Source organism: Alternaria ethzedia, assembly GCF_023757985.1.
Source record: "Alternaria ethzedia strain BMP 0044 chromosome Unknown scaffold_34, whole genome shotgun sequence".
NCBI lineage: Eukaryota > Fungi > Ascomycota > Dothideomycetes > Pleosporales > Pleosporaceae > Alternaria > Alternaria ethzedia.
The window spans coordinates 256212-284172 of NW_026056227.1; the positions used below are offsets into that span (position 1 = coordinate 256212).

General features: G+C 52.9%; 11 protein-coding genes across 11 annotated transcripts; 7 read left to right on the forward strand and 4 right to left on the reverse strand.

Moving 5' to 3' along the window:
* Positions 1–65: 65 nt before the first annotated feature.
* Positions 66–1726, forward strand: J4E87_009379 (uncharacterized protein; the record flags this gene model as incomplete). Its single annotated transcript, XM_049380956.1, has 4 exons — positions 66–565; positions 726–1004; positions 1240–1531; positions 1580–1726. The coding sequence occupies 4 exons, from the start codon at positions 66–68 to the stop codon at positions 1724–1726; spliced, it is 1218 nt and encodes a 405-aa protein (XP_049229382.1).
* An 854-nt stretch (positions 1727–2580) lies between these two features.
* On the reverse strand, positions 2581–3222 carry J4E87_009380 (uncharacterized protein; the record flags this gene model as incomplete). The annotated part of the gene is made up of 2 exons (XM_049380957.1): positions 2581–3000; positions 3133–3222. The coding sequence occupies 2 exons, from the start codon at positions 3220–3222 to the stop codon at positions 2581–2583; spliced, it is 510 nt and encodes a 169-aa protein (XP_049229383.1).
* A 928-nt stretch (positions 3223–4150) lies between these two features.
* On the reverse strand, positions 4151–4647 carry LSM7 (Sm-like protein lsm7; the record flags this gene model as incomplete). The annotated part of the gene is made up of 3 exons (XM_049380958.1): positions 4151–4278; positions 4328–4399; positions 4452–4647. 3 exons carry the CDS (start codon positions 4645–4647, stop codon positions 4151–4153), a joined length of 396 nt encoding a protein of 131 aa, XP_049229384.1.
* Positions 4648–5504: 857 nt separating this feature from the next.
* On the forward strand, positions 5505–7475 carry J4E87_009382 (uncharacterized protein; the record flags this gene model as incomplete). Its single annotated transcript, XM_049380959.1, has 2 exons — positions 5505–6183; positions 6238–7475. The coding sequence occupies 2 exons, from the start codon at positions 5505–5507 to the stop codon at positions 7473–7475; spliced, it is 1917 nt and encodes a 638-aa protein (XP_049229385.1).
* A 359-nt stretch (positions 7476–7834) lies between these two features.
* J4E87_009383 (uncharacterized protein) lies at positions 7835–9184 on the reverse strand (the record flags this gene model as incomplete). The annotated part of the gene is made up of 2 exons (XM_049380960.1): positions 7835–9038; positions 9099–9184. The coding sequence occupies 2 exons, from the start codon at positions 9182–9184 to the stop codon at positions 7835–7837; spliced, it is 1290 nt and encodes a 429-aa protein (XP_049229386.1).
* Positions 9185–9505: 321 nt separating this feature from the next.
* On the forward strand, positions 9506–9999 carry J4E87_009384 (uncharacterized protein; the record flags this gene model as incomplete). The annotated part of the gene is made up of 2 exons (XM_049380961.1): positions 9506–9703; positions 9766–9999. The coding sequence occupies 2 exons, from the start codon at positions 9506–9508 to the stop codon at positions 9997–9999; spliced, it is 432 nt and encodes a 143-aa protein (XP_049229387.1).
* A 188-nt stretch (positions 10000–10187) lies between these two features.
* J4E87_009385 (uncharacterized protein) lies at positions 10188–10497 on the reverse strand (the record flags this gene model as incomplete). Its single annotated transcript, XM_049380962.1, has 2 exons — positions 10188–10387; positions 10440–10497. The coding sequence occupies 2 exons, from the start codon at positions 10495–10497 to the stop codon at positions 10188–10190; spliced, it is 258 nt and encodes an 85-aa protein (XP_049229388.1).
* Positions 10498–16362: 5865 nt separating this feature from the next.
* On the forward strand, positions 16363–17475 carry J4E87_009386 (uncharacterized protein; the record flags this gene model as incomplete). The annotated part of the gene is made up of 2 exons (XM_049380963.1): positions 16363–17225; positions 17280–17475. The coding sequence occupies 2 exons, from the start codon at positions 16363–16365 to the stop codon at positions 17473–17475; spliced, it is 1059 nt and encodes a 352-aa protein (XP_049229389.1).
* Positions 17476–17879: 404 nt separating this feature from the next.
* On the forward strand, positions 17880–18548 carry J4E87_009387 (uncharacterized protein; the record flags this gene model as incomplete). The annotated part of the gene is made up of 1 exon (XM_049380964.1): positions 17880–18548. One exon carries the CDS (start codon positions 17880–17882, stop codon positions 18546–18548), a length of 669 nt encoding a protein of 222 aa, XP_049229390.1.
* Positions 18549–20612: 2064 nt separating this feature from the next.
* On the forward strand, positions 20613–21884 carry J4E87_009388 (uncharacterized protein; the record flags this gene model as incomplete). Its single annotated transcript, XM_049380965.1, has 1 exon — positions 20613–21884. One exon carries the CDS (start codon positions 20613–20615, stop codon positions 21882–21884), a length of 1272 nt encoding a protein of 423 aa, XP_049229391.1.
* A 677-nt stretch (positions 21885–22561) lies between these two features.
* J4E87_009389 (uncharacterized protein) lies at positions 22562–27470 on the forward strand (the record flags this gene model as incomplete). The annotated part of the gene is made up of 6 exons (XM_049380966.1): positions 22562–23617; positions 23667–24021; positions 24496–25448; positions 25503–26083; positions 26823–27276; positions 27327–27470. The coding sequence occupies 6 exons, from the start codon at positions 22562–22564 to the stop codon at positions 27468–27470; spliced, it is 3543 nt and encodes a 1180-aa protein (XP_049229392.1).
* Positions 27471–27961: the final 491 nt, after the last annotated feature.

Here is a 27961-nt window from a genome sequence, read left to right on the forward strand (position 1 = left end):
CTGGGTGACTTCTTAGATACACCTCTGCATACTCTTCACTCGCATGCGAGCTAACAATCGTCATAATGTCTGCCATTCCTACTACGACCCTTACTCGCGTCGGAGCGAATTCGTACTACATTCCATCACGCTTGACGTCAATACCTCCGGATTCCCGCGAGTGTATCTTTGGCAGCGCGCCTGATCTTAACGACGGACTTGTTCCAATCACATTATTTGTTCTTAAGAACGCGATGGACGCTTCGCCTCGCAATCTGCGTTCGACCGTTAAGTCGTGGCTCAAAACAGACGATGTGTTCAACAAGCATTTCCTACAGCACGTCTACTTCCTGTGTCTCGCAAACACCAAATACGACCTGGACAGTTTGGCCATCAGCATACCAGAGGAGTGGCAAAATCGAAGCGTTCACACCGTGGTGGTAAGCTCTGATGTGCACCTAGTCAGCTTCCGCAGTGGACCATACTTTGCTTCCAACGTTGGCATTCGGCAGGCATGGCGCCTGTTCGACGACACGCACGAAGCTTTTCAGGTTCCGGTAGTGCCTGATGGACATAGAGAAAATACGTATGTACTTCCTTACACCAGCAACATACGACTACCTACACACCAGGCTCTGCTGATACCCCGTCTCTAGATACACTATCCCTGGTACAGCTGCGATTCCAGTCCCTAGTCGCTGCTATTATGACAAGCCCTCCGAAACCAAGCCTCTATCTGGCCTGAGAATAGCCATCAAAGACAACATCGATCTGAAGGGGGTGCGAACAAGCGCTGGCAGCCGGGCCTACCAGACCTTGTATCCCGAGAAAAAATGCAACGCCACGTGCGTTGAAAAGCTCTTGGAGGCAGGGGCAGCGATAGTGGGCAAGACAAAGACAGTCCAATTCGCTTCTGGAGAGAATGCGCGGGATTGGATTGACTACTCTGCACCGTTCAACCCTAGGGGCGATGGGTATCAAGAACCTAGTGGCAGTAGTACTGGAAGCGCCACAGTTGTGTCAGCGTATGACTGGATAGATGCCACTTTAGGGACTGATAGTAGGCTCATTCCATCCTTCAGAACTTCGACAGAATTAACGAGTCCGCAGCATTTGGAAGCGTAGTAGGTCCGGCAGCTGATCATGGCCTCTTTGGACTTCGTCCATCTTTAGGGGGTATATCGACGGAGGGGATTGTACCAGTGTCGAAGTAAGCATGAAGGGTCATTTCCACCTGTAAAGAGACTAACGTATGAACAGAGAACTCGACACTGTCGGCTTCTTCACACGCAGCATCCAGATGGCTACCACAATATCTCAAACATTATGTGCTCGCCAGGTTACCAAGAAACCCCGCGCGGCCGCAATTGAGCTACTGTACCCCACCGATATCTTTTCTGGATGCCACAACAAGTATCTATCCCATACAGGGCGTTTCATACGTCATTTGGAAGACTTCCTGCAGGTCAAGCGAAAGAAGCTCGATGTGGATGGCATATTCAGGCGGCAAAGCATGGCTGGTGGGACTTCACTGAAGAATTATCTAGATACCGTGAGCTTTTCGACTCTTATCCTCTCGACTGTTAGCTGACGCACATAGCAGACTGTTGCCCATATCCAGCTGTATGACTGCTACCAGAATTGCCAAACCTTTGTGCGAGACTACGAGAAGGAGTTTCGCAAGAAGGCATTTGTTGATCCTTATATCGAGTACAAATGGTGTGTCATTATGTTGGAGATGAGGTAAACTTTAGCTAATCGTGCGGTCAGGTCTCTTGGCAAGGATCTTACGACAGAACAATACGAGCAAGCTGTTAAGGAGCGTGACACCTTTAGAAATTGGATACGTACTGCAATACTACCGCAGCCATCCGATGGACAGAGTCTGGACAAGATACTCATCTTTCCGAGTGGAGATACGGAACCTATGTACCGACATGAATATCATAAGCAAGTGAGCAGCTGGTGAAGGGAGCTGAACAAAGCTAACCCCGCTCAGGAGATCACTGGAAGAAGGCGCGCACAAAAAGCAAGGTTTTGGTTTCAAGCCAAGCCACATACCTTTTCTTGCGGGCCTACCGTTCTTCACCATCCCCTGTGAGCCATGATCTCTGAAAGCGTTCTCGAAGACTTTACTCACATGTTGCAGATGGCGAGTATCCGTACGAATCGCCAGTTACGGGCAATACAGAGTACCTTCCAGGCGCCGTTGGCGTAGTTGGCCCACAAGGTGTGTTTATCGATGACTTTGTTCGACGGAATGGTCTGGTGACAGTAGTCAGGCAGTGAAACTGCTATGCTTGAACTGCTTCAGGAGTTTTTCGAAAAGACGCCTGAGTTGAGTGATGCGGTGTTGACGGGGTCCACTGCATTCCCCCGTGGGTTATGAAGCCTGTGCTTGGTGAATGCAACAAACCCTCGCTCACATTATTAGGGAAGTTGACGGTCATATGTTAACTTCAGTCGGTTATTTCATTACTTCTATCTAGCCCTGGACTGTTATAGCATCCAAGGCAACTTTTACACTTCAGCAAAGACTGATCGATACAGCCTTGCTAAAAGCGATACGCTCATGCAATCATCCTTTGTGAAGGAGTGTACCTAAGCAGATGAAGGCTCCCTCTCCTCAGCAGGAGGGCCACCAACGTTACCCCTCTGACCAGTAGGCACATCATCAAGATTCCTCTGATGAGCATGTGCAGGATCATCCTTCAGTTCCCTGATATCACCACCAGTTGTCTGGTCCTTGACGCCGCTAGCCAGGCCGGCCAGGCCCTGGCCCTTGCTGGAACCATCGTGGAGTTCTTGCGATGTTTGGCCTTGGACTGGCTGGCCGAGACCAGTGTGGACGTCACCTGAAGTGGCGCCTTGGAGGGTGTCGGAGGCTTGGTGGTACATCTTCTGGTTGTTTAGGTCGGGGTTGGGCTGGAAGGTCTTGGATGCTGGCGCGGTGCCGGCGGGGAGGGTTTGTGCGTTGAACTCGGGGACGGCGTCGTTGCCGACGAGCTTTCCGGGTTGGTGCTGGGGTTTGTTAGTTGGGTTCGATAATGATGTGTTTTGGTGCTTGGTTGTGTTGACGGAGGCTCCGATGGGTTCAGAAGACTATCAAGCAAATTTCTGCAACGATGTCGAGGGAGGTCTGCATGTACTTACACCACCTTTCATGAGGGGCTCACTGGGCGCAACGTGTCCAGCAAACTGGCGACCGTCGCTGACAGCATCGGGGTTCTGGTTCTGGCTCATATTTGCAATGTGTATTTGATATAAACCGCGAGCTTTGAAATGTAATGTAGTGGATGGGTATATGTGAAGGTTGTTGAGTAGGAAGATGAGTGTCGTGTGCTATGTGAAGTAAACTTTCACCATGGGCTTTCTATAATCCCATATGATAGCGTCACCATATTTGACATCAACTCGACGTCATGCCCACTTGCGCTAGTTCAGCCATCTGTGGTAATGGGCTCTGCTGAGAAGAGCGGGTACCTGACGTCGGCAATTTGATCCGGTGTCCTGCGATTGATCAGACTTTGCTTTGTGATCGTCGATGATCAAAGGTCGAGGTTGATGAGGGGTTGTGTGGAGTGAAAGGAACACTGTCGGAACAGCATTCCGAACATTCCGACGTTGCGATCGACCGACACACATTTAGCACCATGACGTTGATACCTGAAAACAAACTCTTGGCTGCAGTAAAAATCGCGTAAGTAATCAGATCTAGAGGGGCTTGCGACAAGAACACGTTAGCTGTTGGCGATAGAAACTATGCAGCCAACGCCTATGGCGACGATTGACATAATCTGCTTGGTAGTGTCAGCCGCAAGTACGCCAAAGTCAGTCTTCTGTAGTGAGCCCGCTGATAATGACCTAGCATGACTGTTGCAGCTGCGCTGTTGAAGCAGATGATTGAACTCAGAAATCCAAGTGATGATTTTGACCAGACTTCATAACTTTTGTGTATTGCTTGGCCGCTGGCTTCAAGAGCATGCAAGCTCTGACAAGCTGTGATAGTATCGACGATAATTTTGTGTCGTAGTTGCGCTTTGCATCTGCCTCGTGGGTATCGTACTGGGTATCAAAGCCCGTCCAACGTCCCTGGGCCCTGATCCTCGCCGCTGCTCTGCCTAGAGCAATTCGCCCCAGGTCTGGAGAATTCTCATTGTTCATCTCTTGCTCATTCCTCCTCCTGTATGAACGGGTTCGGGATTTCTTCGCTTCCGTCGACGGGCGAGATGACGACCAGAAGAGTGCCGCGCGCGACAATCAGACCAAGCTTGCGATACCGGATGTTGCCGTCCTCGTCTGGGTCAAGTCAGATAGGTCGGTATGAGCACGAAGATCAGAGACATACCAGTCAGGGCTTCTTTGACCTCATCCAGGACAAGGTTCATGAGCTGGTCGTAGCCTTTGAGCGTGCCAATGACTGCAAGAGGTTAGCTTGCAGCGCTCCTTCCTAGTTTTCTTGCCCTACATACCTTCACGTCCGCCACTGAACTTGACGGTGATCTGCTTGTCCATGTACTTGCTCAGGTCAAGAATGTTCTCTTTCTTCGGGCGCTCAGTCTGTCCGCCCGCACCGCCCGCTTGTGCACCGCCACGACCGCCACCGCGTCCCCCGCGGTCGCCGCCCCGACCTCCGCCTCGACCCCGGAATGCGCCTCGCTCAGACATGGTAGTAGCGTGGAGAGGGAGAGACGCGTTTTGGATGTTGAAGCTTGTGGTGACGTGCAGCCGCCGCGCCCAGTTAGAGGTGGTGGTCTGTGCCGCTCCGGGAAAGGCTCCTCCCACCCCACATTCCGGTCACGTGCATGGCTTTGGTGTCAGGCGACGCAGGGGTGGAAACATGATTTCCGCCATGCTTCCAGACCTCCGCCGTGCTGTGGCGCTTGCATCGTAGCAGCTAGATTCACCCAGGACGCGTGGGCCTGCGGCATTTTTCGTCATCCCTCCAGACGACGACGACGCCAGCCCGGGGTGCTCGGTGCCGGCCTCTTCTTCAGACGGCACCTCACACACTTCTGCCACAGGCTTGCGGGCGTCTGCAAATAGGCTGTCGTGACTGTCCGCCCGTGGCAGGGCGCTCAGTGGCTGTCGTGGTCGGGTCGGCAGAATCTGAATCATCAGCGATGCGCATTCAGTGCAGGTCGGCGCCGGGGCCGCTGCTAGCTGCAGACGCGTATTGATTGGGTGGGAGGCGTACGCTGCAAAGCTCTTTCTTATTTCCGGTGCGCTGCGTGCCTTCCCTTGTCCGCCCCTCTGCCTTCCGTTCGGAGCACTTCAGCCACCGAGCAGCCGTTTGGCTTTCCACCCGCGCCCTCGCATCTCTCGCTGCGATTCTCTCTGCGTGATGTATCTTGTCCTGTAATTCGGGCCTTCGCGACTAGACGCGAGCGCCTGCAGTGTGCTGAGCTGTGAGCTGTCCACTTCCTCGCCTAGCGTCCTCCGCTCCACCCTCGAATCTCTGCCATCCGTCCACTCCGCCCTCGCAGCACTCATCAACCTGGTATCCCTCCCACCCAAGCCAAGGTATGGCCACCGCCGACTCGCACGCTGCGGCTGAGCGCACCATGTCGTCGCATCCGCCGCAACACCATGCGCCGCCGCTGCCCGCCGACCTCAAGCGCAAACGCAGTCCTTCGCATGAGATGCACCTGGCTGCGGCCGCGCCTGTCCCCAAAGCCGCTAAGACCCACAACCACCTCCAGATCAACTACCTCGCACGACACCTCGAGAAGGACCTGCCGCTGATAACGAACGATGACACCCTACCCAACATCTTGTCAGTCCTCAGCGACTACCAGGGCGTGCTCGATCGCCACGAGAGCATGGCCTGCAACCTGGGCGCAAGGCCACTGGGACCCATCCTGATCAAGCGATTCGAGCGGCTGTTCGACGGACCACCGCGCGTGCTCAAGAGTCACGGAAAGGATGGGACGACTGTGACTTGGCTGGACGTGGTCGAGTTTGCGCGCAACAAGCCCGAGCAGTTCCAGCTGGATCAGATGAGCGAAGGCGTGCGCGTCTGCCAGTTCTACACGAAGCAGTGTCGGGTCCAGATCTCAGAGGAGGATTTCGTCTTGATCTCATCTGGCATCCCGCAGAAGATGATCCCACCCCAACCCATCATCGAAGACGAGGAGAAGGAGCTGGGCACAATGGAGATACTGGAGAAAAACCTGAGCCAGATATGTTCACTTGCCGATCAGGGTGAGTCTGACCGACTATCACTAATTAACATCGACATTGGCTAACATCGCGCAGTCGCTGCCCGCACGCGCCAGCTCAACCACAGACTGAAGGGCCGTAAGCAGGCTATCCTCGATCGACGAGCGACCGCGAGCCCAGCGCCTACCATTCCCCGGCCCACAAGCCCTTCAAATGTCGCCCTTATGAATGGTGGCAGCTCGAGCGCCCCGAGCTCAGGGTACGGCCAGGCGCACGGCCAACCGCACACTCAACCTTCCCAGACATCACCTGGCGGCGGCGGTGGTTTCGTCGCAGTCAATGCGCGTCAACATCATGAAGCCAATGGCCACGGTCACAGCCACGGTCATAGCCGCGGCCATGGCACTTCATCATCCACCCGGCATGAATTGCTAGCCAAGTTCCACACAACAAATGGCCGGAGTTCGTCTTCGCAGCCGCCCACTAGCACAGCTGATGTGCGAAGGCCGTCCGTAGGCAGCCATACCAACTCTCACCCCTCAACACCGGCAGCGATCCCCACAAGAGCTGTTCCCAAACCCGCGGATGGCCATCAGGGGTCTCTTCAGCACATTGCAAGACCATCGCAGCCCCTCAACGAGTCTGAACTGCATTCAATGATGAACTCGCCCGTGCCGATACCAAACACTCCATCCAACCTGCTTCCCGCCTCAAGTCAACGCGCCAGTCAGCAACCCGAAAAGGACGATGGGGGCCCTTTCAAGGTCGAGATGGTACACAGGATGGAAGGGTTGGCGAAGGGTGAACGCATAATACCGCCGTGTGATCGCTGCCGGAGATTACACATGGACTGCCTGAAGAATCTCACAGCATGTGTTGGCTGTACGAAGAAACATGCCAAATGCTCGTGGAAAGAGGTCAAAGAAGGAGAATTGCGCGGCGGATACACGTACCCCCCTGGCACCACCAGCAATGGCCAGAGTGAGACTAGTGACCACGAGAGTGGCGACCGCGCGAGCACGGCGAGTCCCGCTGCAATGATGAGTCCTTCGCATCATGGGCTTACGCCATCACACATGCCGCACGGTAACGGTCAGCACACTCCGCAGCATCAGCAAGTGCATCATCCGTCAGACCAGCATTCGCAACCACCCCCACAGCAGCGCGATGGTTCACACGATGCACGGGTACCATCGGGCCGCAACACGCCCCACGAGCGGGAGCGGGATAGGAATGTAGAGACACAGCTCCAAGAAGCTGCACAGTCTAGCCTTGCACATGCCAATGCTCGGTTGAGTGGGTCTGAAGGCAAAGGTCCCACCATGGTGGCCTGAGTTCTATTGCCACCTTCGTAGGCTTGTCATGCCAGTCTCTGACCTTCTGTCGCATTATACATTTGTCAGAAGTTTTTCCAACTGAGCGTACGAATTGGTTTCTGGTTTGCATTTCTTTGTATATTTGTTGCATGATACCATATTCGCTCTTGCTTTGGTTTCGAGGCTTAGGCAGCAGGTTCTCCCCTTCTTCATGCTTTACTTTGCCATCTCTCGTGAACGATCAATTTACAATACAATTACTACAACTAAAGCTGTCTCTGCCCACGTGACATCAACATCTGTGACACCGTGATGATGAGAAGCTCGAGCGGAACAGTACTGTGAGCTATCTGTGATATACGCGTGCAAGTGTTTCATTACTTCTTCCTTGCTATCCAGAAAGAAGGACGATATGTAGACTGCAGCATACTGCGCGTGTTGGAAATATACCCCGTTTCAATCGTCCCATGCTCTTGCTTCTCCATGACAAAACCAAAGTGTTCGACCAGTGCTACCACCTCGTCGTTTGTGAGTTCCACTGAACCTGGATCGCCAATTCCTGCATCAACATCGGCTCTTCTCCTTCCATCCCCTGCTGCCTCGTCTTCACCATCGTCTCTCCGTGGTGGCGCATGCCACAGCAGAGGACCAAGGTTGATCCAGAGACCACCAGACTTTAAACAGTTGTGAACAGCCTCGATGTAGCGGATAATGTTCGGTGCAGTGTCAATGAAGAAAACAGTCGCTACCGCATCGAATTCGCCAGCGTAATCCTCTCGGCCATACACGACGCAAAAGTCGCCCGTTGACATACTCATCCGCTCACTTGCCGGCACTTTCGAAGTCCCCTCTTTCGCCAGCTCGGTCGCTGGATGTACATCCGGCACTGTGACCGTTCTCAATTGATCCTCCCGAGACACATGATTCGAGCTATTCAGCGCCCAAGGAGCAATCTTGAACTGCCCAGCTCCTTTAGTCTCGTTCAGAACCAACGCGCTTGCCATGAGCATATGGTAAGAGATCTCGTTCCCCTCAACGCTGAATCCAGCACTGCAGATATCGAAGACCAAACGACCGAGTCCAACACCCGGGACCAAGACTTTGAGATTCGCGCGATCTGAATCGGAGGCTGTTCCAGCCTGTGATGTGAACTCTTGCTCCAGCGCCGCTACAACAGGATCGAAGCACTTGACCCTCTCAACTGCCCCCTCTTGACTCCATTCACGCCAGAACTGGTTGACGCAACTTCGCGCTTTTTCCGCGTCGCCTTGGCTGGTCTTTGCTCCTAGCTCGTCCATGACGAGGTTGAAGATCTTGTACTCGTCGTGTGCATACTTCTCGGGGACGATTGAAGCGACCCATTCACTATCTAGGGTAGGTGCTAAGAAGGCTTTGAAACCTACTACAAAGATGGCTTCAGCGAGTTCGGCATTGCTGTCGATCAAGTCGTCTACTTGGGAGAGTGTTGATAGGATAGAGAAGGGTGGTCGGGATAGCAGTGTCCAGTGGGCTTGTGGGAGGGAGTAGAAGGCCCGTCGGCGGAGGTGGGTTCCGTTGTAGTGAGCGAGGCGGCGGTATGATCTGTTTCAATATCAGTACTTTTGCTTTTGGCTGGCGTTGGTGAGGCACGTGGGTGTGTACCGGAAGGAGTCTAGAACTGAGATTATGAGCTTTTGTTCCTCTGGGTCGTTGGAGGGGTCGTAGGGCTCTGGAATCTCCGGTTCCATGTTTTGTCCAAATCAATGACTGTGCAGTAACCCTCCCGAATCCGTAGCTCTTTTCCCTGTTTCGACTCTTTTCCGCAATGGCCTGATCTCCTTCGTCGATCTTATTTGCCACCAGTGGTATGAAGCGGAGATCAATCTGGTTGATTGTATCGAGATCTTGAATTTTTATAGGTACACGTAGTGACATGCAATGCGATTAGGCTGCTCTCTTCTTGGTTTTTGTTGCGGGGACAATCTTGCGGGTGAGGTTCGCGATGTTGCCCCACCTGCCTCCGGCCATCATCGCAACTTCCCTCTCCACACTCCCTGCCAACACCCGCAATGGCTGCTCCAACTACAGATACCAACGCGTCGCGCGCGCCTATAGAAGTCTCGTTCCCGCTCCCAAAGGCGCCACACACGAACATCCACCTCCAGCTCACCAACAATGGCCCAAACCTACTGCTCTTCCTCACGACCGCGACACCCGAATCCGCGTCCTCTGCACCCCTCGGTTCTTTTGTCTACGCGATGCCAAATGTACGTCATCTCATACTTTGTGCTCACCCCCCACGATTGCATGAGCTAATGTGTGTTCGCAGAGAGCCAAACCTGCCGAAACCCTCAGCACCCCCCTCTACACACACGGCGGAACACTAGACTTCGCGACTCGGTTATCCAAGGTCCTCGCACGCAAGACGGGAAAGCCGGTATATGTGGGCAACTCTTCGAGCTTCGCAAGTGCGGGTATGGGAGGAACAGTTGAGGAAGAGATGGAGGGTTTCAGGAGGGTGGTCGAGGTTGTCATGGGGCTGCTGAAAACAGATAAAGAGTAGAAGGAGCTAGCGAATTCCCCATGGAATACGAGGAAGCGTCACGACAAGATACAGGCGATCATGGTTGTGTTGATGGTATCATTTATGGATAAAGCTACACGACCAGAGTCGCATGTCCAGGCTCAATGCCTCCCTCCTCATCGATCCGCCCATAGGCATCAAGGCCTCTATCAAAACTTCATAGCTGCTTACTCCTGGCCGAGCCTCTCCTTAGCGCTCTGCTTGGCCTCGTCAGAGGTGTTGGGGTTGTTCAAGGTAGCCTTGAGGCCACCGGCGACGTTGTTGGGGTTCTTGTCACCACCGGAGGAGGAGACAGCGTTGGCGTCACCGCCGTTCTCGATGTCCTGGAGCACCTCCTTGGAGTGCTGCTTGGACTCGTCGGAAGTGTCTGGAGCATGTCAGTTCCGAAGTCTAGAAGGAAGCCGAAGTGAAAGACGTACTGGGGTTGTTGAGGTTGGCCTTGTGGCCTCCGACGACGTTTCCTGGGTTGGCAGACATGTTGATGGTTGTGGGGAAGGGTTTGTGGTGGGTAGTTGGAAGTCTAGTGTGGAAGTTGGGAGGATGATTGAGTTGTTGAGTTGGATGATGGGTATAAAGTGACGAACCCGAGTGTTCTTATACACATTCAGCTGTATCGACGTAGCGTGTCTCCTATGCCCCCCAAGGACGCAATGCGAGGTATCGTACGATCGACGTCCATGTCATGGTGTTTGCTACGTCAACGATCGGAGTTCTGCATGCTTGGATAGGCCTGAGGTTAGCAGATCCCTCGTCTCACTGCGTTACCCGCTGCCGCGCAGGCTGGGAAATCTAGGCTCCAGGCACGCTGTTGCTGTCACTAGCCGTTTGCGTTGAGTGAAGAGGTCATGATTAAAGGGGTCGTTCAGGAACTCCTCTCGATCCGTCATAGTCCAGGGCGAACAGTCAATGGCTGTGGCTACCAAGTGGACCGGAACATGGGGAAGTTTCAGGCACACAGCCATATACATCATGGTCAATAGCGAATGCCATGTCTCTAGTCCCTGGAGACCCCACTCACTAGGCGATCGATCTTAGATCTAACATGCAGGTTCCCGATTAGTATGCAGAGGTATGTCGCCATAGGCACGGGAAGAGCATCTAGATGTACTAGTCGAAACTTTACTGCAACGCTCCGAACCTCGCAATGCACTTTGGACAAAGAAGCGATGTGACTGAATAGCATGGTTGACGTCATTGACGCGTGCATGTGATCTGGCGTCAACGCGAACGCGATGTTAGCGTGACTGCTGCATGCAGCAATCTCGCGTCCAGGCCGCTCAACCATCGCGATCAACACCTCCTTTGGCGTCTGGAATGCTCACCGTTCCTACAAAAATCTCTTGACTCACAGCGGCATGTTACTGCAAGCGCAGTATTGCTTTTGCTCGTCCGTCATCGTGTTCGTCATGCCACAGCTCTGACCAGCATCTGTGCGTCCAGGCTGACACTTCATTGCACACCGACTAGCTGCGGCTTAGCCGTGACACCTCGATTCGCGAAATGCGGGCAAGCGGAATGCGTCCAGGAGAAGATGGCATTCTGTTTACTGATCGTCTGGACAGAATACAGTCCTACTAGACTACGTCACGTGCGTGCGTCGTTCTCATTCTCACGACTTCGCAATAGCCTTTCAACAGGCCTCCTCTCGCAGAATGGTTTGAGGCAACTTCCCGAATCGTCTGTCGCATCGCTAACGCAATGCGTTTGGCCCCATGGATGGTCTGCCTTCTCAGTCAAGCAGAACGTGACTCTGATACAGAACCTTACAAGTGTAAGCTTGGAAGCATTGTGCAGTTACTCCAGATCTCTCTCGGTCCCAAGAAAGAACATCTTCATGTTGATTCCAAGACAACACCTTCTGGCGCCTCGAGAACCATCCTTGGCACGCCCTGTAGTATCGCATCGCCATTCGTAAGGACGATATGACCCGCAATGGCGAAGCTTGCCGACTATCACGGCAGCCCAGCGATTACTCGCTTCGCGATGTTCTATCTCCTACGCACCACAAGTGTGCTGATTACGACTGTTTCCTACCAAGGCCAGTGTCCCGCGCCCGAAACAATAATATTACTACAACTTCTGTGTCATGAACGGCAAATCGCCGGTAAGATAGGGTTCGCAGATGCCTATCAACACTCGCGTACGCGTTCAAATCGATACCTGGTTTCATCAAAGATGATGAACGCGCGGTCTGTTATTGTTGTCTGGAGATCTCCACACCGCTTATTGTCAGTACCGGGAAATCTTTCAGCTGCGCGAGCAAGCTTTCAAAACCAACGGGTATTCTTATGTTGAGGAGCAGCTTGGAGCGCAGTCGTAGCCACTGGAACGGCTAACGTGTAAACAGTGTGAGTATGAAGACGTACGTTCAGGTCGTTGTCTGGTCAATACCGCGGTGCAGTGTGTACAATTCACTTGTATATCGGCGCTGTGTATGCCACATGTCTTCGAGCGGTGACTCACCCACCCGCGATCGCTTCTCGCCACCTTTCAATGACTATCGCAGACGATTACATTAGCCATGAACGCATTGTGTAAGCAGGGGAGGTATGTTTCGCGGTGAACACAAATACCAAACTTGTCCTACGGCGAAACGCGATTGTGTAAGCATATGTTAAGCACTCAGTTGAAGCAATCGCAAAGTCCGGTAATTAAGAGAGATTTGCTGCAGTCAAGGCTAATTAAGGGCCCTTCTTGGCTAACCCGGAGCCCGACGCATCTCCGCAACAGCTGAAGTCGGTCAACTTGAGGTCAGATCTCTTGGCTCTGGTCACCGATGGACATGTTAGAACGAATGTGGGAATAGCACATGGCTTGTGTGATTTGCATGTGCAGACTGCTTTCCTTGAAGTACACCAGATTCACAGGCGGGCTCTGTAGTATATGTGGCTGTATGACGGCATTCTCACCGCTGTCCAAATCCCTCGAGACCCGTAGCAACCTGATATCTGAGATCAGATGGCCACCATCGTGGAAGGTCGCATTGAATGGCGTGCCTTGCATCCGCCTTTGGTAATCTTCTGGAAGGAAGGAACAGTCCACAAAGTGGCATCCCTGCCAAAGGTCATCCACTAACTCATCAAGCGAGCGCAACCCTATCGCTGACAAACTCTCCGACCACCACGCCCACACGCTTCATTGGACATCACCACCTCGTCGCTATCCTTTCATGCGACGGCGATGACTTCATGCATACAGATCGGGTCGCAGATTCCTGCACAGCAGGATGTGGGCGCGCGGCCTAGAGTGCTAGCTTGGCGGGAGCTGAGTAACATCCTTCCGTAGTGACTACACCTCGTGTTACCAGCTAATATTAGCGACCGTTAGTGCCTCTGACTCGTCGGCGCATTCGACACGAACATTGCAGGTATCGATTCTATTGGACTAACCACCTACTTTTCCAATGCAGTTTTGAAATGCGCCAAAATGATCATCACAAATCGAAACAGTCCATCGGCCATACCGAGCGTAGTAGTCGCTAACCGGGGTCCCGCCAAATGCGCAACGGCAAAGTCGCGTGAGCGCCTCAAGTCACGAATACGACCCGCGTTAAACCTTCGGCCGGCTCTTTACCGTACCTGACTATTTGCAATGCTTACCAGAGTGAAGACATGGTGGTTCCTTGGAGAGCCACCCGATACGAGAAGACACCAGAAGGAAACCTGATCGTGTATATCTTCGGCGAAGTGAAGAATAATACGCCAGCAGGCTATAACGAAATACTGATCTATCACACATTGTGTTAAAGACTCCCTCTTACGCATGCCAATAAGTGGATCGATCTCACCACACATAACCTTCCTCTACATACACACGTGCCATTTGTTGTGCTTGCGGCTCAAATAAGCATCTGACGACAGCAGCCCTACAGTATTCCCGCTGCACAGTCGCTACCGGTGTCTACACAACTCCTCAAGAAGGACATAATCCGGGCGCCACACGTCTAAAAAGGGTCTCTCCGTGCACGCTCGATACCCACTCACCGGTCCCGCCGCAGTGTCACTACGTTCTCCAACTGGTCGGATACAACCTTATGACACAATACCGAGCTTGCAGCACCGACACTACGGACGCTTGGATAGCCTACTCAGAGCAACTACACGCTTGACTCCGAAGCGTGTAGGAACAAGCCACATTCTGGTTATGCACCACGGGATCGGCTCGAAACCTTCGATAATTCCTCTGTTTAGACACCAGTCTTGCTATTTTCGACCTTCGGTGATCGTAGAGCCGGTCCTTCATAAGCTCAAAACCCGGGGCCAGAGAAGAGGGATTGGAGATATAAGATCTGGAAACCTTCAACTTGAAGTCACATCACCAACAACAATACTCCAATCAACAGTACCACCAACACTCTTTCGCCTCTCTCACCAGATTTGTGACAACACTCGGTCAGCAACGACGTCACAATCACATCTTGTCAATTGTCAGAGTCAAGCATAAGCACAACTGTCTTCTCTTCCAATATATGAGCAATCGCCCGTCCGACACATACAGTCCATCAAATTCTCCAAAGTCTATCAGTACCTGTACTACCTCAGAAGCAACTCAAACAACCATATCTTCTACGTCAAACCAAGACTCGACGGAAACTCCTCAATCCACGACTGAACAATCCTTCTCAACGCCTACGATCATTATCACAGGATCACCTACCTCACGCACGCCAACTCCGGACTCTACTGCTCGACAAAGTCGTCCCTTAGCCTTACGCTATCACTCAGAATATACCTCTAGTCCACAGCCACCAAGACCTCAAGCCCCTTCCAGCCTTCACGAACGTCCACGACGATCTCAGTCAGAGCCACTTGAAACCAGAACTACTACAGCTACTACCACCATGTCTTCCTCTGGATCCTCCCCATCAGGTACCTCAACTGCCGGCAGCAACTCCGGATCTGGCCAACTCCCATACGCTCCATTCCCGTATCCGATGCCTGCCAACCCTAGGGGCTCGGGCCAAGGCAAATAGATGTCTTCGCCCTTGCTACACTACTGTATCGCATGCACGGCATCTATTGGCTTCAGCGGTCTGACGGACACGAATTCCCTTTTGCACATCAAATGGCTCACTGTGTGCCAATCTTCTTCCAATGTCTCAAGATTTCTAGTCTCGCCCCGGTATTGCATGGCATGAAGACATCGCACTTTCGGCGTCGGGAATACCCTCTTCTTCTTTAGATTCTCTATGTCGGTCTTTCCATGGCGCATTCTACACTCATTTCACGCTCGACATTGTGTTTCTATCTGCTATTTACCCATTTTTCTCTTCTTTCACTCATTTTCCGCATCTCACAGTCGCTTTGGATTGGGTTCATACGGCTGGGTCAAAGCCTTCTCGTTCGGACCAGCTCGCATGGGTGGCGTTTGGTTTCTCATGCACTGTAACTGTCACTTCGCGATCCGATCGACTTCACACATCCTTTGCTTTCGGGCCGTTGGCGTTTGTACTAGCGCGTTGGCTATCGATTGTATGGGCGCGGCTCGATACGAGAGATTTCCAGGGCAGGTACTTCGGCCACTCGTAAACGTCGTTCTGAATCCTCACGATATCTATTCTTGCATCCTCTGGAGTTACGGTGTGTGGGGATAGATCTGTAGACTAGACACTAGATAGCTGTTAGCTCGAAAAATGGTACAAGATACTTCCAAGCTATTTCTCGTGACGTTCTATTTTTAGGTCTGCCCAGGTATTGCAGCCCGTATCCAAAAGGCGGTTCCGTGGAGTTCAAAGATACGATACTGACAGCCACCCGTGCTTTACATACGACCTGGCTATCGAAAATGACAGTCGAGAGCTAAGCGATGTGGATTGCATGAAGAGCCAATACCACGCTGCAGAAGGTACCTTGATTGCCGAATGTGAAGCGGTCATAAGTCCGGCGTCTCATCCCCGAGCTGAAGGAGTACAGATGCCCGGCAGCCCCAGAGTTTGCATGATTGCCTTGGCGCACGAGCTCTGATGGTGATGTCGTTCACTGAAAGGTGCTGGGAGGCTGGGAAGGTGATGGTTGATCATGGACGATCTGGTGGGCGGAGATTGATACGCCGATCTGACTAAGCAGCGGCCGTTTGAGTCGTGCAGCGTCATTCGCGCCATCTTTCCTCTCCGAGTCGGTTCACGCGACATCGCGACATTGCTGCCCTGATCAAGTGATCTCTTTCACGTGTTATCCATCCACCGAACGCCTCGTGCCTTCCCGCTCGACGTCGCGACAGTCGCACAACCGCCCACGGCTGCCTCCCTGATCCTCATCATCTCCGTAACGGCGCATCCATCCCCGAAGCTCCGCCATCGTCCTTCCATCCACCACGACACTCGCATCACCTACCAGCGCCACCATGGCTCCATCGCGGTCCCGAGCGCCACTGCTCTCAATACTCGCCCTCACATCCCTCCTTCCCTACGCAGCCCATGCCTTTGACTGCAAAGACATCCTCGCAGATGGTCAGCACTTCAACTTCAAAGAGCTCGGCGGTCCGCACGTCGTTCATTACAAGGAGACTGATATCGCCAAAGAGCTCGAGTGGAAGTTCAACTTTACCATCGACATCTGCAACAATCTCAAATGGCACAAAGGCGGCAGTCTGGCAACCGAGTGCCATCACGGGACCAGGGTGTGTGGAATCAGAGAGAACTTCGATTTGAGCAGTGACGTCAACTCCACCATCACTCCCATCGATATCGCCGGAACATATGCGACCCAGAACGGGAGGAAGATCGATGCCAAGTTTGAGAACCTAGGCAACTCCAAGAGCAACAACGATGCAGGATTAGAGGGTGTCAGGGCAACGCTGAACGGAGGCAGATTCCCGTTCGACGACAAAAAGGAAGGCATAAACCAGCGTGCGATCATCGAATTCGTCTGCGACAAGGAGAGGACAGGACTGGAGGGTGACGAGGTGGACAAGAGCCCGCACCAGGACGACGATAAGGAAGATGACGGAGGCGACAAAGGGGATGACAAGAAGGAGGGCGATGACAAGAAAGAAGAAAAGCTGAGGAGGAGAGAAGAGAACGGCAAGAGCAAGTGTGAGGACAACGACAACAGTCTGCGCTTCTGTGGCTACGACATGGAGACGGAAGAGAAAGACAAGAAAGTTCAGACACTGCGGCTGCAATGGCGGACCAAGTACGCCTGTGCGGATGCGCCGTCGCCGGACGGTGGCTCCCACTGGGGCTTCTTTGGCTGGTTCTTCATCATGTGAGTTGCATGACCTCATCTCTACATCTTCGCAGTCTTCTAACAAGTATCTAGTCTCTTCCTCGCGATTGCTGCCTACCTCATCTTCGGCTCATGGCTCAACTACAACAGGTACGGAGCGCGCGGATGGGACCTTCTGCCCCATGGAGACACGATCCGCGACATCCCGTACATTGCGAAAGATTTCGCGAGGAAGGTCATGGGCACTGTACAGGGAGGCGGAAGCAGAGGAGGCTATGCTGCCGTGTAGAGCGACATGTCAATATCCTAGGATGGAATCTAGTGATGCAGTGATGCAGGAGATGCTTTGTAGGATACGCCTGGTGAGGAGGAAAGAGCATACAAGGCGCTGGAGTTATGATTTTGCTTATGGTCAGCACTTGCGACACTTACCTAGATTCGGAGACCTGCGAAACGAGGAGTGGTACAACCCTTGGATGCCTATTGAGTCGACATGTGCTTCGTCGAGTATTGCTATATTGCGCTTCCCATCATCATCCTGCGTTCGAGAACACTGTTAGATTGCTTTGACCTTTGTTGTACATTCACACACACAATGTCATATGTATTAAAGTCACTGGAAGTCGTATATTGCCGCCACTTTGGTGAACCAGGTGAAATAATCTCTCACTCTCTCCAGCGCCAGCCGTGCAAATGCCTGACCTCAACAACATGTTTGCAGAATATCAGTCCACGTCCAAGCCGCATCGCCGAAAGAAAACCGTAAAGTTCACCCCGGAGACCAACTTTGAGCCTGGTCGGGCTACACATCAGTGGAAGCGCTCAAGCCCCACGTACTCAGCTGGGAAGTACAGTTGCCCACCAGATGTCGGAGCCTGGCTGGACACCAGCTTAATGAGCAACGAACTGGAACAGCTCCTCAACTTCAAAGTCCACGCCATCTTCCACGTCCGCAACGCAGACGAAATCGACGTCCTACACAATTCCTTCCACGCGCAAATGCGAGCAGGTCTACCGCTGCTTCCCGGTTCCCAAACACTTCTAAGAGACCATCCGCTTGGTTTTGAGGTTTTCAAAATCTACAAGGACCTGACTGAAGGCGGCGTTGCATTTTCCAGTCTTACCGGAGGGGACTGGACGAGGGCGAAAGTGTTGGTTCTTTATCAGGATCAGAGGGATAAGTCTGTGACGTTCCAGTTTGTTAATGATGCGAAGGAAGATCAAGAAGCTCACGAGTGGATACTTGAGTTGCAGCGGACTGTGCCTAAGAATAATGTCGGTTTACCGAAGATGGCGAGGCTGATGAAGTGGAGGGATGATTGTTTTGTTGAGATGTGCGGTTTAGATGAGGATATGCAGTAAGAATTTGGTCTGTGAGGGAAATACAAAGTTACAGTGAAAAGACTAAAGTCCTGGGTGTGAAGCAGGTGATGCACTCAGTGGATGTGGCAACAATGGAATGCGGCTCCAGCGCTGCAACTTCCAGATCCTAGAGCTCATACCGCCTCAGTTGCGCTGGCTGCATACCGATGGCAAAAGCCACAGTGAACGACAGGGCTCATTGGAAATTGACGGCGCGCCCCAACTAGAAGATCACTCTTTGTTCCTGAATATAGTCCACCTACAACCACCCCAGAATCACATACATTGTCCGTTGACACAAACTCAATTACCACCGTGACCAATGATGTCAGCTGGAACGCCGGCAGTCAATGCCATGATGTTGGCAGGCTTACTTCAAGACAAACTCCAAGTAACGCAGTCCACCTCCCCTATTCAGGACGAATATACCCGCCATACCCGCCATTCCCTCAATGAAGGACGACCCTCTGCCGCGGAAAGCCATCCACGGCTTTCGTTCGACGATAACCCGGGGAATTTCAGCAACTTCGACGGCAATGGTCGTCGCGTCGGGACTAGATGCGGTCATGTCCTTCACCCCAGCACAGACAACGATGATGAATACTGCCCCGTGTGCAGAGCCGTAGCTTATCTGAATCTACTCCGGCGCATCACTAAAGATTGGAATGGTAAAGGGGGCCCCTGGAGGCCACTGACAGGTCAAAGTACTGCCGATCGAGACGCTTACTGCCATATCTGGCACAAAAGAAGACTTGAAATTGCACAGCTCATGATGCGTTATGAGCAAGACGCAGAGAATGAAGCAGGTTGGGAAAAAGAGCACCCGGAAGAAGTTGAAGCAGCTCGGAAGACATGCTCAGCAGGCAATGCAGTGGTCATTGCGCGTGCCATGTCCAGGTATCCCGCGGAAGCAAGGACTGGCGACATCGCAGATCCAGACTGCCGCACCGGCACTCCAACAATGTTGCCTGGAGCATCTCCAATCCATCACACCGCTTTATCGAAAGCAAAAGCTCCGAAGACAAGGCGTGTTCAATTCGCTTCCGACACAAACTTCAAAATCAGTCGACCCCGTCCAAGTTTCCACCGCAACACGAAGGCATACGTACCGGGAAAACACGCTGCAGTCTCGTCGAGCACCCGGGTCAATACTTCAAACATGACCAACGCGCGCTACAACGTTCGGCAGCTCAAGATCATCAGGGAATTGGATTGCCCGTGGAACATCGAGCTCATCGACGCCATCGCTTTGTCCAACCATGAGGGTATTGCAGAACTGCATCCTCGGTGGCCCGAGATCGGGGATAAGATATCGCGTATACACGATGGAAAAGATGAGGTGCCGAACGAGACGTTTATGAAAAGTCTGAGCACTGCGGATTACTTACTCGTGAAGACTGATGAGAAAGATCAGGTAACGCATGTTATACCGTATACAACGAGAGATATTGAGAATCTTCCGGAAGATGGTGCGGAAGAGTTTCGGATGGTGGAGAATAAAGGCTGGACGTCACATCTGGAAGTCATGTCAGACGAATGTCGTGATGAGATTTGGAATACATACGAATGTGCAGGAGGCGCGAGGAGGATGGAAAGTAATGGGCGTAAGTAGGAAGATGGCGAGGGTTTTGGGGCCTCAGACGCGAGGGCTTGAACGCCACAGTTGTATACAAGGAACGCCTGGGCCCTAGGAGGTCTTGCCGAGCCAGCTGTAACGAGAGGATATGTGGACGGTCCCCATGTGACGCGCGTCCATCTGAGCAACCACCGAGTGGGTATGACGTAGACGTAACGCTCTCGACTGGAGCTGGTAGATTCATCCTACAATGCATTGTTAGTGGCCTTGACTCTTCTGGAATGATTCATCGCAATGACCCAAACATTCGTGACTGCACACTGTGCAAACACCCTGTTCTCAGTAGATCTTCCACTTGCCGTTCGCTATTGCGCATTCACTCCCAGAACAGTCGACGGAAACAAGCTCGAGAATAAGCACGGGCTTTCTGGCAATGTTTTGCGATCCTCCAATACTCACTCATTCACGCCAGCGCAACCTTCCACATCATGCCCTCTTCCATAGCCGAGTACGTTCCCGCAGCCATTCTCTTCTCGCCTGAAGATGTGCAGCACTTCACTAAGTGGCAGGAAGAGCACGGAGTAGGCTCGCTGCCTGGTATTGTTCGAAATGCCACAGAGTATTGCGAGTTTCGTGCATATCGACGCACTGACGAAGACAACAAAAAGCTCAAGCGCGGTAACGCACGGACGCGTAACAGAAATCCTGCAAACATGTGCGGACATGGACTTCATCCTTCAGATATCATCACCGGCGGATATTGCCCAGTCTGCGAAGTGGAAATGTGTCTCCAGTTCCTCGATGCGCTCGGCAAGGTATTCCAGAGATGTGGCGGCCCTTGGCAGCAAGCGCGCGTTCGCAATGAGTTCGCTCTAGTCAGACAGTGTTGGCACCTGGCGCGCTATCAGTTAGTCGAGCTTGTGGAGCTTCTGGAGTACTCGCAAAAGTACGAAGAAGCTTGGGAGAAACAACATCCAGGCGACGTAGGGTGTATGTGGACGACCAACAGCTCTTCGAAAGCGATACGTAATGTCCAGATGCAAACGAAATACCCGGCTGTACTGACGCATGTCAGCTTCAGATCTGCAGTGAAGCGAAAGCTCTCGTCGTTGGATGTAGCGCGAGCGAAAGTCGCTAAGGCTCGAGTGAAGAAGCACGTCACATTCACACCAGATACCATTACCTGGCCCACCCGCAGCAACGCCTGCTTTTGTCGCAACCCAGCGCAGCGCCAAAGTTACCAACCTGGCAGGCATGCTGCTCCACTTGGAATGGAGTGGATTGACACATCGCGAATGTCCTCTTCTATAGCAGATCTTTTGAACCTGAAGGTATACGCAACCTCTGTCCAGGCTGAATTTGATGCCTTGGTCGACGACTCGTCTGTCAGACCACCTAGTCGCTATCAGGGTATATTGTCCCTACACCCCGGTATAGGACCAATCTCAGCATTTGCCAACCAGTTCTTGCAAGGGGCTGAAACGGCGCGGGAGGAGATGCTCGAGATGATCAGCGTGGCCGATGCGCTCATAGTGCTCATCGGCGAGGAGGATGTGGTGTTGGACCTGCATCTTTCTGTCTCTGACGATGCAGAGGATGAGGATGGTTATGGCGACGAGGAGGTGGATCAGACAAGGTGGACTTGCTTGTCTGAGTGCGGCAATGAGGACAAGCCTGACGTTAGTGGAGCAGCTGGTCTAGCTGCCAAATTCGCGGGTGACGACGAGAAAGCGCAGAAATGTCGGAAGATAGTTGAGTAGCATAAATGCGACACATGTTACGCTTGTAGAATGTTGAATAGTAGCATGTTGAATTGTCTCGACCTGGAATTTGTACAGCGAGTGGGCATACCAGCCGTAGCCTTCGTAGTATGAGTTCAATGCGTGCGCTTTCAATTGTGAATGAATGGCGGTTGGTCCCCGCGATCGGAGAGAGAAGGGGGATAAGAAGATGGATACCAGAGGATAATCGAATGCATCTCTTGATAGTCCCTGCCGCTGGTGATGCGCAGTGTTGGGTAGAGATGAAGTTCGCGCAACGCGCCGAAAGACGCGCCACTTTCGCGCCCGCCCGGCTGCTCCGCCCCGCCGCGTTTGCATCTTCTTTGTTCCCCCCTGTCTGTGCCACTGCTTAATAAAAGATTCCATGTTTAAAGGATCTGTAACCCCGCGCATGGAGTGAGATGTCCAGTCAAGCCGCGAGGGCTCCAGGCAGGCGTCAGGCCCCCAGCCCTGGAGTGCAGCGATGCGCGCTGGACGGCGGGCCGGCTACGCATGCCACGGCGCCGTTCCACCACTCCCCAAGGAGCAGAGCATCTCGTCGCAGCCTTGCGCTAGGCTTGTACAGCTCTAGCAATCCGCCCAGATGCTCTGCTCGTCGCGATATAAAGCATGGCATGCGACGCGTCCGTTGAGAGCCATCCCATCTCAACACCAGCATGGCTCTCATTACGCTGCCACCGGAGCTCAAGCTAAACATAGCTGACAGCTTGGACCCGGACTCGACTCTCAATTTCGCCCTTACCTGCAAAGACCATGCGACACTACTCAAATCCTTGTTAAGACAGCATGCACGACTACTTGCGAAATGGAAGGTCATCGACACGACCGATGCTCGCACGCTTCTTTGGGAGACCTTGAGAGACGTAATAGCAAACCCTCGACTAGGGTGGTACATCAGGGAACTTAACCTTCCACCAAGCCGGCAATACAATTGGAATGCGAACGAGAGTTTGCATGTTTCCCACCCAAAGCACGGCGTGGTGCCATCCGAAGAAGACAAGGCCTTGTTCATTGAGGCAGCAAGGGGGCTGCAAGATCTGTATCCGGGGTTCGGCGAAGATGAATTGAATCTGCAGAGACGATACTCTTATACCCTCAATTTTTCACCTCGGCCGTACGACACGATGGGATCTATCGAAGATCGAATTCACGCCGGCTTTGAGGACGCCATAATCGCGATCCTTCTGCACTATCTACCTTATCTCACGACCATCAGCCATTCAGAAGTCGGCATGGAAGACTGTCTGGAACTTGTTCTATGGCAGATCGCGTTAGGATACAAGGACCCGGTCATGGCACCAAAGCTTCCCCTACAACGTCTCAAGACGGTCGCCGTGCGTTCCCCCCGGGACGAAGGAAGCAGCTCTCCTGATTGGGCGTGTTTCTATCTCAGTATCCCTTCGGTAAAGACGTTTGTAGGGCAAGCAATTGGTGGTTCGCCTAGCGAGGACGTCCTACGCACTTTGTTCCCCACAGGTGCTGCTCCGTGCTCTAACGTAGAAGAGCTATTCTTCAGACATTGTGTCTTCGATGTGGACGGCCTAGCAACCATACTCGCGAACATTCGGCATCTGAAGAAGCTAACATACGACGGTGGTGATGCTCTGGTGTCCGAATCGAGCTGCTACGAACCAAAAAAAGTTATTCGAGCAGTTGCTACACACGCCGGCCGCTCGTTGGAAGTCCTCATGCTCAGCGAAGAGTACACAGATGTAGGTCACCAACCGCCGTCCATGTTCCAAACTGAGTACAATTTGATAGATTGAACCCCCCGAGGATGGCCCAGCGTTTGTTTCTCTCCGAGAGTGCCAGAAGCTCCGTGTACTTCACTGTCCCTGGCGCATGCTTCGCCCCGACATGGCAAAAGAGGAAGACCCTGAACGCGATGAGCCGCTAGAGCAAGGCTATTACCGAAAGGAGGATTACGAACAGATCGATGTCGACTTCGACGCAAGGAGCCTTCTCCCAGAGTCCTTAGAAGAGCTTTTTCTGAACGGCGATTTCGACTGTTTCCACGACTTTGAGGAATGGGAGGCCATGGAGAATACCTTCAAGGTCTCGAGCGCCTTCACGCCACGCCTGACTATGGAGAAGACCTGTATCAAGAGAGGAGGTGGTTGGAATTGTCGAATCGGTAACGCAGAGGAACCGGATGGAGCCTGGTCTCATCCGCTCGGCTGCCTTTTCGAACGTCATCATGGTTAAACTCGACAAACTATATGTCTCATCTCATTCTCGATTGTAACATGGACACCAAATTTCGGGTCTGTGCGCGCTTGCTAGGCACGCGAGAATTGCTATAGCAGTGCGCACGGCTTCTCATCGTTCATCGTAGCGGGTCCTCTTCTCCCAATGACGCACTGGGAGAATTGACCATACGCCAAGAACAATGACGAGAACTAGGGGACTGCTGGAGCCTGGACACCCCTTTCGTATGTGTATATAAACGCGCGCTCTCCGCAGCTTTACAAAGATCTTATACCACACCTCTACCGAGCACACTTCTGAAGCGCGCTCTTCTCCTGATACCTGTACTGTCAGTTATCGGCGAATGTCCAGTGCACGACACCATCACCTAATCCCATCAAAGACGACACCGCAATGGCTTCCCGAACCGTCCATACAATCGGAGGCCGCTACAAAAGCATCAAAGCTGTGGAAGATGCGCCATTCGCAGAGTTCATCTCAGTGAGAGAGACCGGGCTCAAATTCAACGTCGTCCACCCAATCCCGGTCGCGTATCTGCGTGACTTGAACTCTCGTGAACGCGCTGCGGTCCACAAACATGTCACTGCCGAGCTGTTTAGTAACAGCTATAAAGACGTCGAATTTGTTGAAGCGGTAGAAGAAACCTTGGGTTTGTTGGAGACGGTCCAACAGGATATGGATCATGATCGCTCGACCACTGCGGACCTAACGACCACGGATACGACCAGCAACCGGACTTACCACACGGCAAGAGAGCATCAGGAGTCCCGGGGCAAACATTCCTCCATGCATGTGGAGGCTGACACCAATGTCATGAGCGGCTCAAGGTCAGGCGCCCTTGGGTGTAGCCGGAATATAAATAAATGGAAGAGTACCGTACCCCCTGGCTACCCTCCACCCCCGGTTAGTACGCCAAGCTCAGTCTTTCAGTCTGAGAGTCGTAGTGGATCGCGATCATCTAGCTCCAGCAAGATGCGAAAGCCAAGCAGACACACCGACTTCCTCAAGGACGCAAAGCTCGACGAGAAGACACGCGTTTTAGTCGTGGAGCACAGCGCTGCAAGCCGCGAACTGGCGCTTCAGGAAGAGCATCTTGCCAGTCTCGAGTCGCTTGCTTTGACCGTCACCAGCTCAGCTGCGCGGCGCGATCTATACGGCGCCATTCGGAAAGCTCGCAGTGCAGTCGAGAAGGTGCGCGTCCTCGAACGCAAGTGCAAGGGCGCCTTGTCTGACTCCCGCGCGCTCGTAGTGGATGCTCTGGAGCTCGCTGATGATCTGTGGGAGACGTCAGAAGCTGATGTGGAAGACGCATCAACCATTTCTTCGCCAACCACGGTTCGTTCGTCGACAACGGCTTCTTCGCGGACAACCGGTTCTTCTCCGACACAGTGGAGCATATCCACTGCACCATCGGAACCTGAGTCTTTTGTGCCGGCCCGCTTTCCCTCTGCCTCGGAAGTTGTCTCACTGAGGCAGGAACTGCAAAAGATCGACGACGATCTTTCCGAATCGATGAGGACTTTGAACGGGGTCATCACTCAACCACGTTACCGAGAGGGCGTGATCGAAAGCATCGACCGCGCACGGGCATGCCTCGACAAAGTTCACATCAGGGGAGAGCGCTACTCAGGCCTAGACGACGAAAAGATACGCAAATTCGGATTTGCAACGCTTGCTATCGCGCGGACAAGGCATGAGAAAGCTATGCGCGTTCTCGATGTAGCCAAGCAAGAGCAATTGCGACTGGACGGCCCTACGCAAGCAAAAAGTAGTGGAAAAACGCGCGAAACCGAGCGCCAAAAGCCATCGCGAGTGGAAGAAGAGTTCGATCGGATGGTCCATCGTTTCTCGCAATTTGAGTGCGGGGACTCCGAGGAGCTTCTGCGTCAGCAACAAGAGGTTCTTCAACAGGTTGCTAACTACCGTGCCGCTGAGGCGTACAACAGACGCCGTCAAATGGGTCAAAGTTTGTATGATCAATTTCTGCAGGCAGGTGCACCGGATGCTCACAGGCGGCCAAGTTCGTCATCGTCGGATTTGCCGCCATTTCCGTTCCTCGATCCGAGACAGTTCAGGGGCGTTTGGAAATAGCAATTCTCGCTAGGGCATACACTTATGTAGCACGCACAGTAAATAGAGATAGAATATCAATCGTGTATCGGCTTTTCGCTGTATCACTCCAAAAATAGTGGGTTACTAACTTCCAAAATCTACAACAACAGTGAAGTGGCTGGTGTCGACTAGCAGATTCTGCGATCAGGTCACCGAAGGCGACATAAAATCGGTTCTTGACAAACCTCGGGACCAATGGGTCGCGACCATGGTGAAGATGGCTGCAACGGGTCGCTTGAGAGACTGAAAAGCTCACACACGTTCGATCTTTTCACTAACCGTACTAAATTTCCTACTACTGCCTTCATCTGCAGCCACTGAGGAGAGGTGAAAGCTCTCAGTTGTGGCGTTACTCGATCTGCTGATGGCTATGCGACCGCGTTCGGCCATAGCTAAATAAGAGCGCCTCCTCCACAGCTATCAGCGATTTGTCTACTCCTACTTCAACCCTGGTAAAACTTACAGCTTCGAACGATATCTACAAGCTGCCAAACAGTTACGCCGGTGTTATCATCTCGCTATCAACCCATCCAAAACTCACCTTCCACACGAGTCCCAAGGGCAGATTCTCTTCTCAGGCTGCTTGCAGGTCTACAGACCCAACCTCTCCGACAGCAACAAGATGGCTTCTCACAACCGCACAATTCACACCATTTACGGGCAATACCGTACTGCAGCGGCTGTCAGTAGGGCAGCTAATGCCGATTACATCCCGTTGAACGGCGATCGTAACATCAATGCCGTACATCCAATTCCAATTGACTGGCTGGACGAAGAGCTACTGTCGAGCGAGCGCGATCAAGTTCGGGAACATGTTGCCTCTCTACTGAGTAGTCAGCGTCGCCCAGTTCCCAGTTTCGTCGAGGCTTTACAGGGTACCATGGAGAATCTGAACACCATCAGAAATAGGGGTACAGCTAGTCGCCGCATTCCTGCGCGCCGATCTGGAGGCGAGGAAATCGATCGTCTGGCGAACGACTTCGACACTTTGACCATGGGACAAGCCCATGGCATCAACTCACCGTCACGTAACGTGCGATTTGCAGAGACGGTTCGGACAGATCGTGTCTCACGAGACCCCACGATCCCTGGTCCCTATAGTCCACAGCCGTCCTCGCCGACTCCTCGAAGTATTATGCGCTCGCCCGGACATTCTCGTGCGAACTCAGCCGAAGCGATCCTCAGCCATGGGGCATTACCTCCACGCGATGCTCAAGTGCCCTCGCCCACCGACGGCTACAGTGAAGAACTCGTTGCACTAGATGTACAACTCGACGAGATCTACGCGGCTCTCAACAACCAATCTCGTACCGAAGACCATGGGTTATCGGAGCAGCGGTTCGATAGCCTTGCGCAAGCTCGCTCCATGATTCGCCGCCTGAGAGGACTACGTCGTCTCAATCAAATGGACATTGACACGGCTCGCGCTGCTGTACAATCAGTGATGACAAGCACTGGACAACATGACACCGCTGCTGCCACGAACGCTGGGAGTAGATCGGGACACATGGGTCGTGAGCCGTTTCATGGTACCCGTGGGACGCGGAGACCGCGTCCAGTAAGTGGAAGCTTCAGCAGCATGGGAGAGCGGCTGCGCCTAGCGGCAGTACAGCATGACCAGCGTCTGTTCGCTCATACCAACGGCATGTTCCCAGTTTGGAGTTCACCTCCCGTTGACCCTCAATATGGGGACGGCATTCAACGGCCTGACGGCACTATTTACTGCTGGGGGCCTA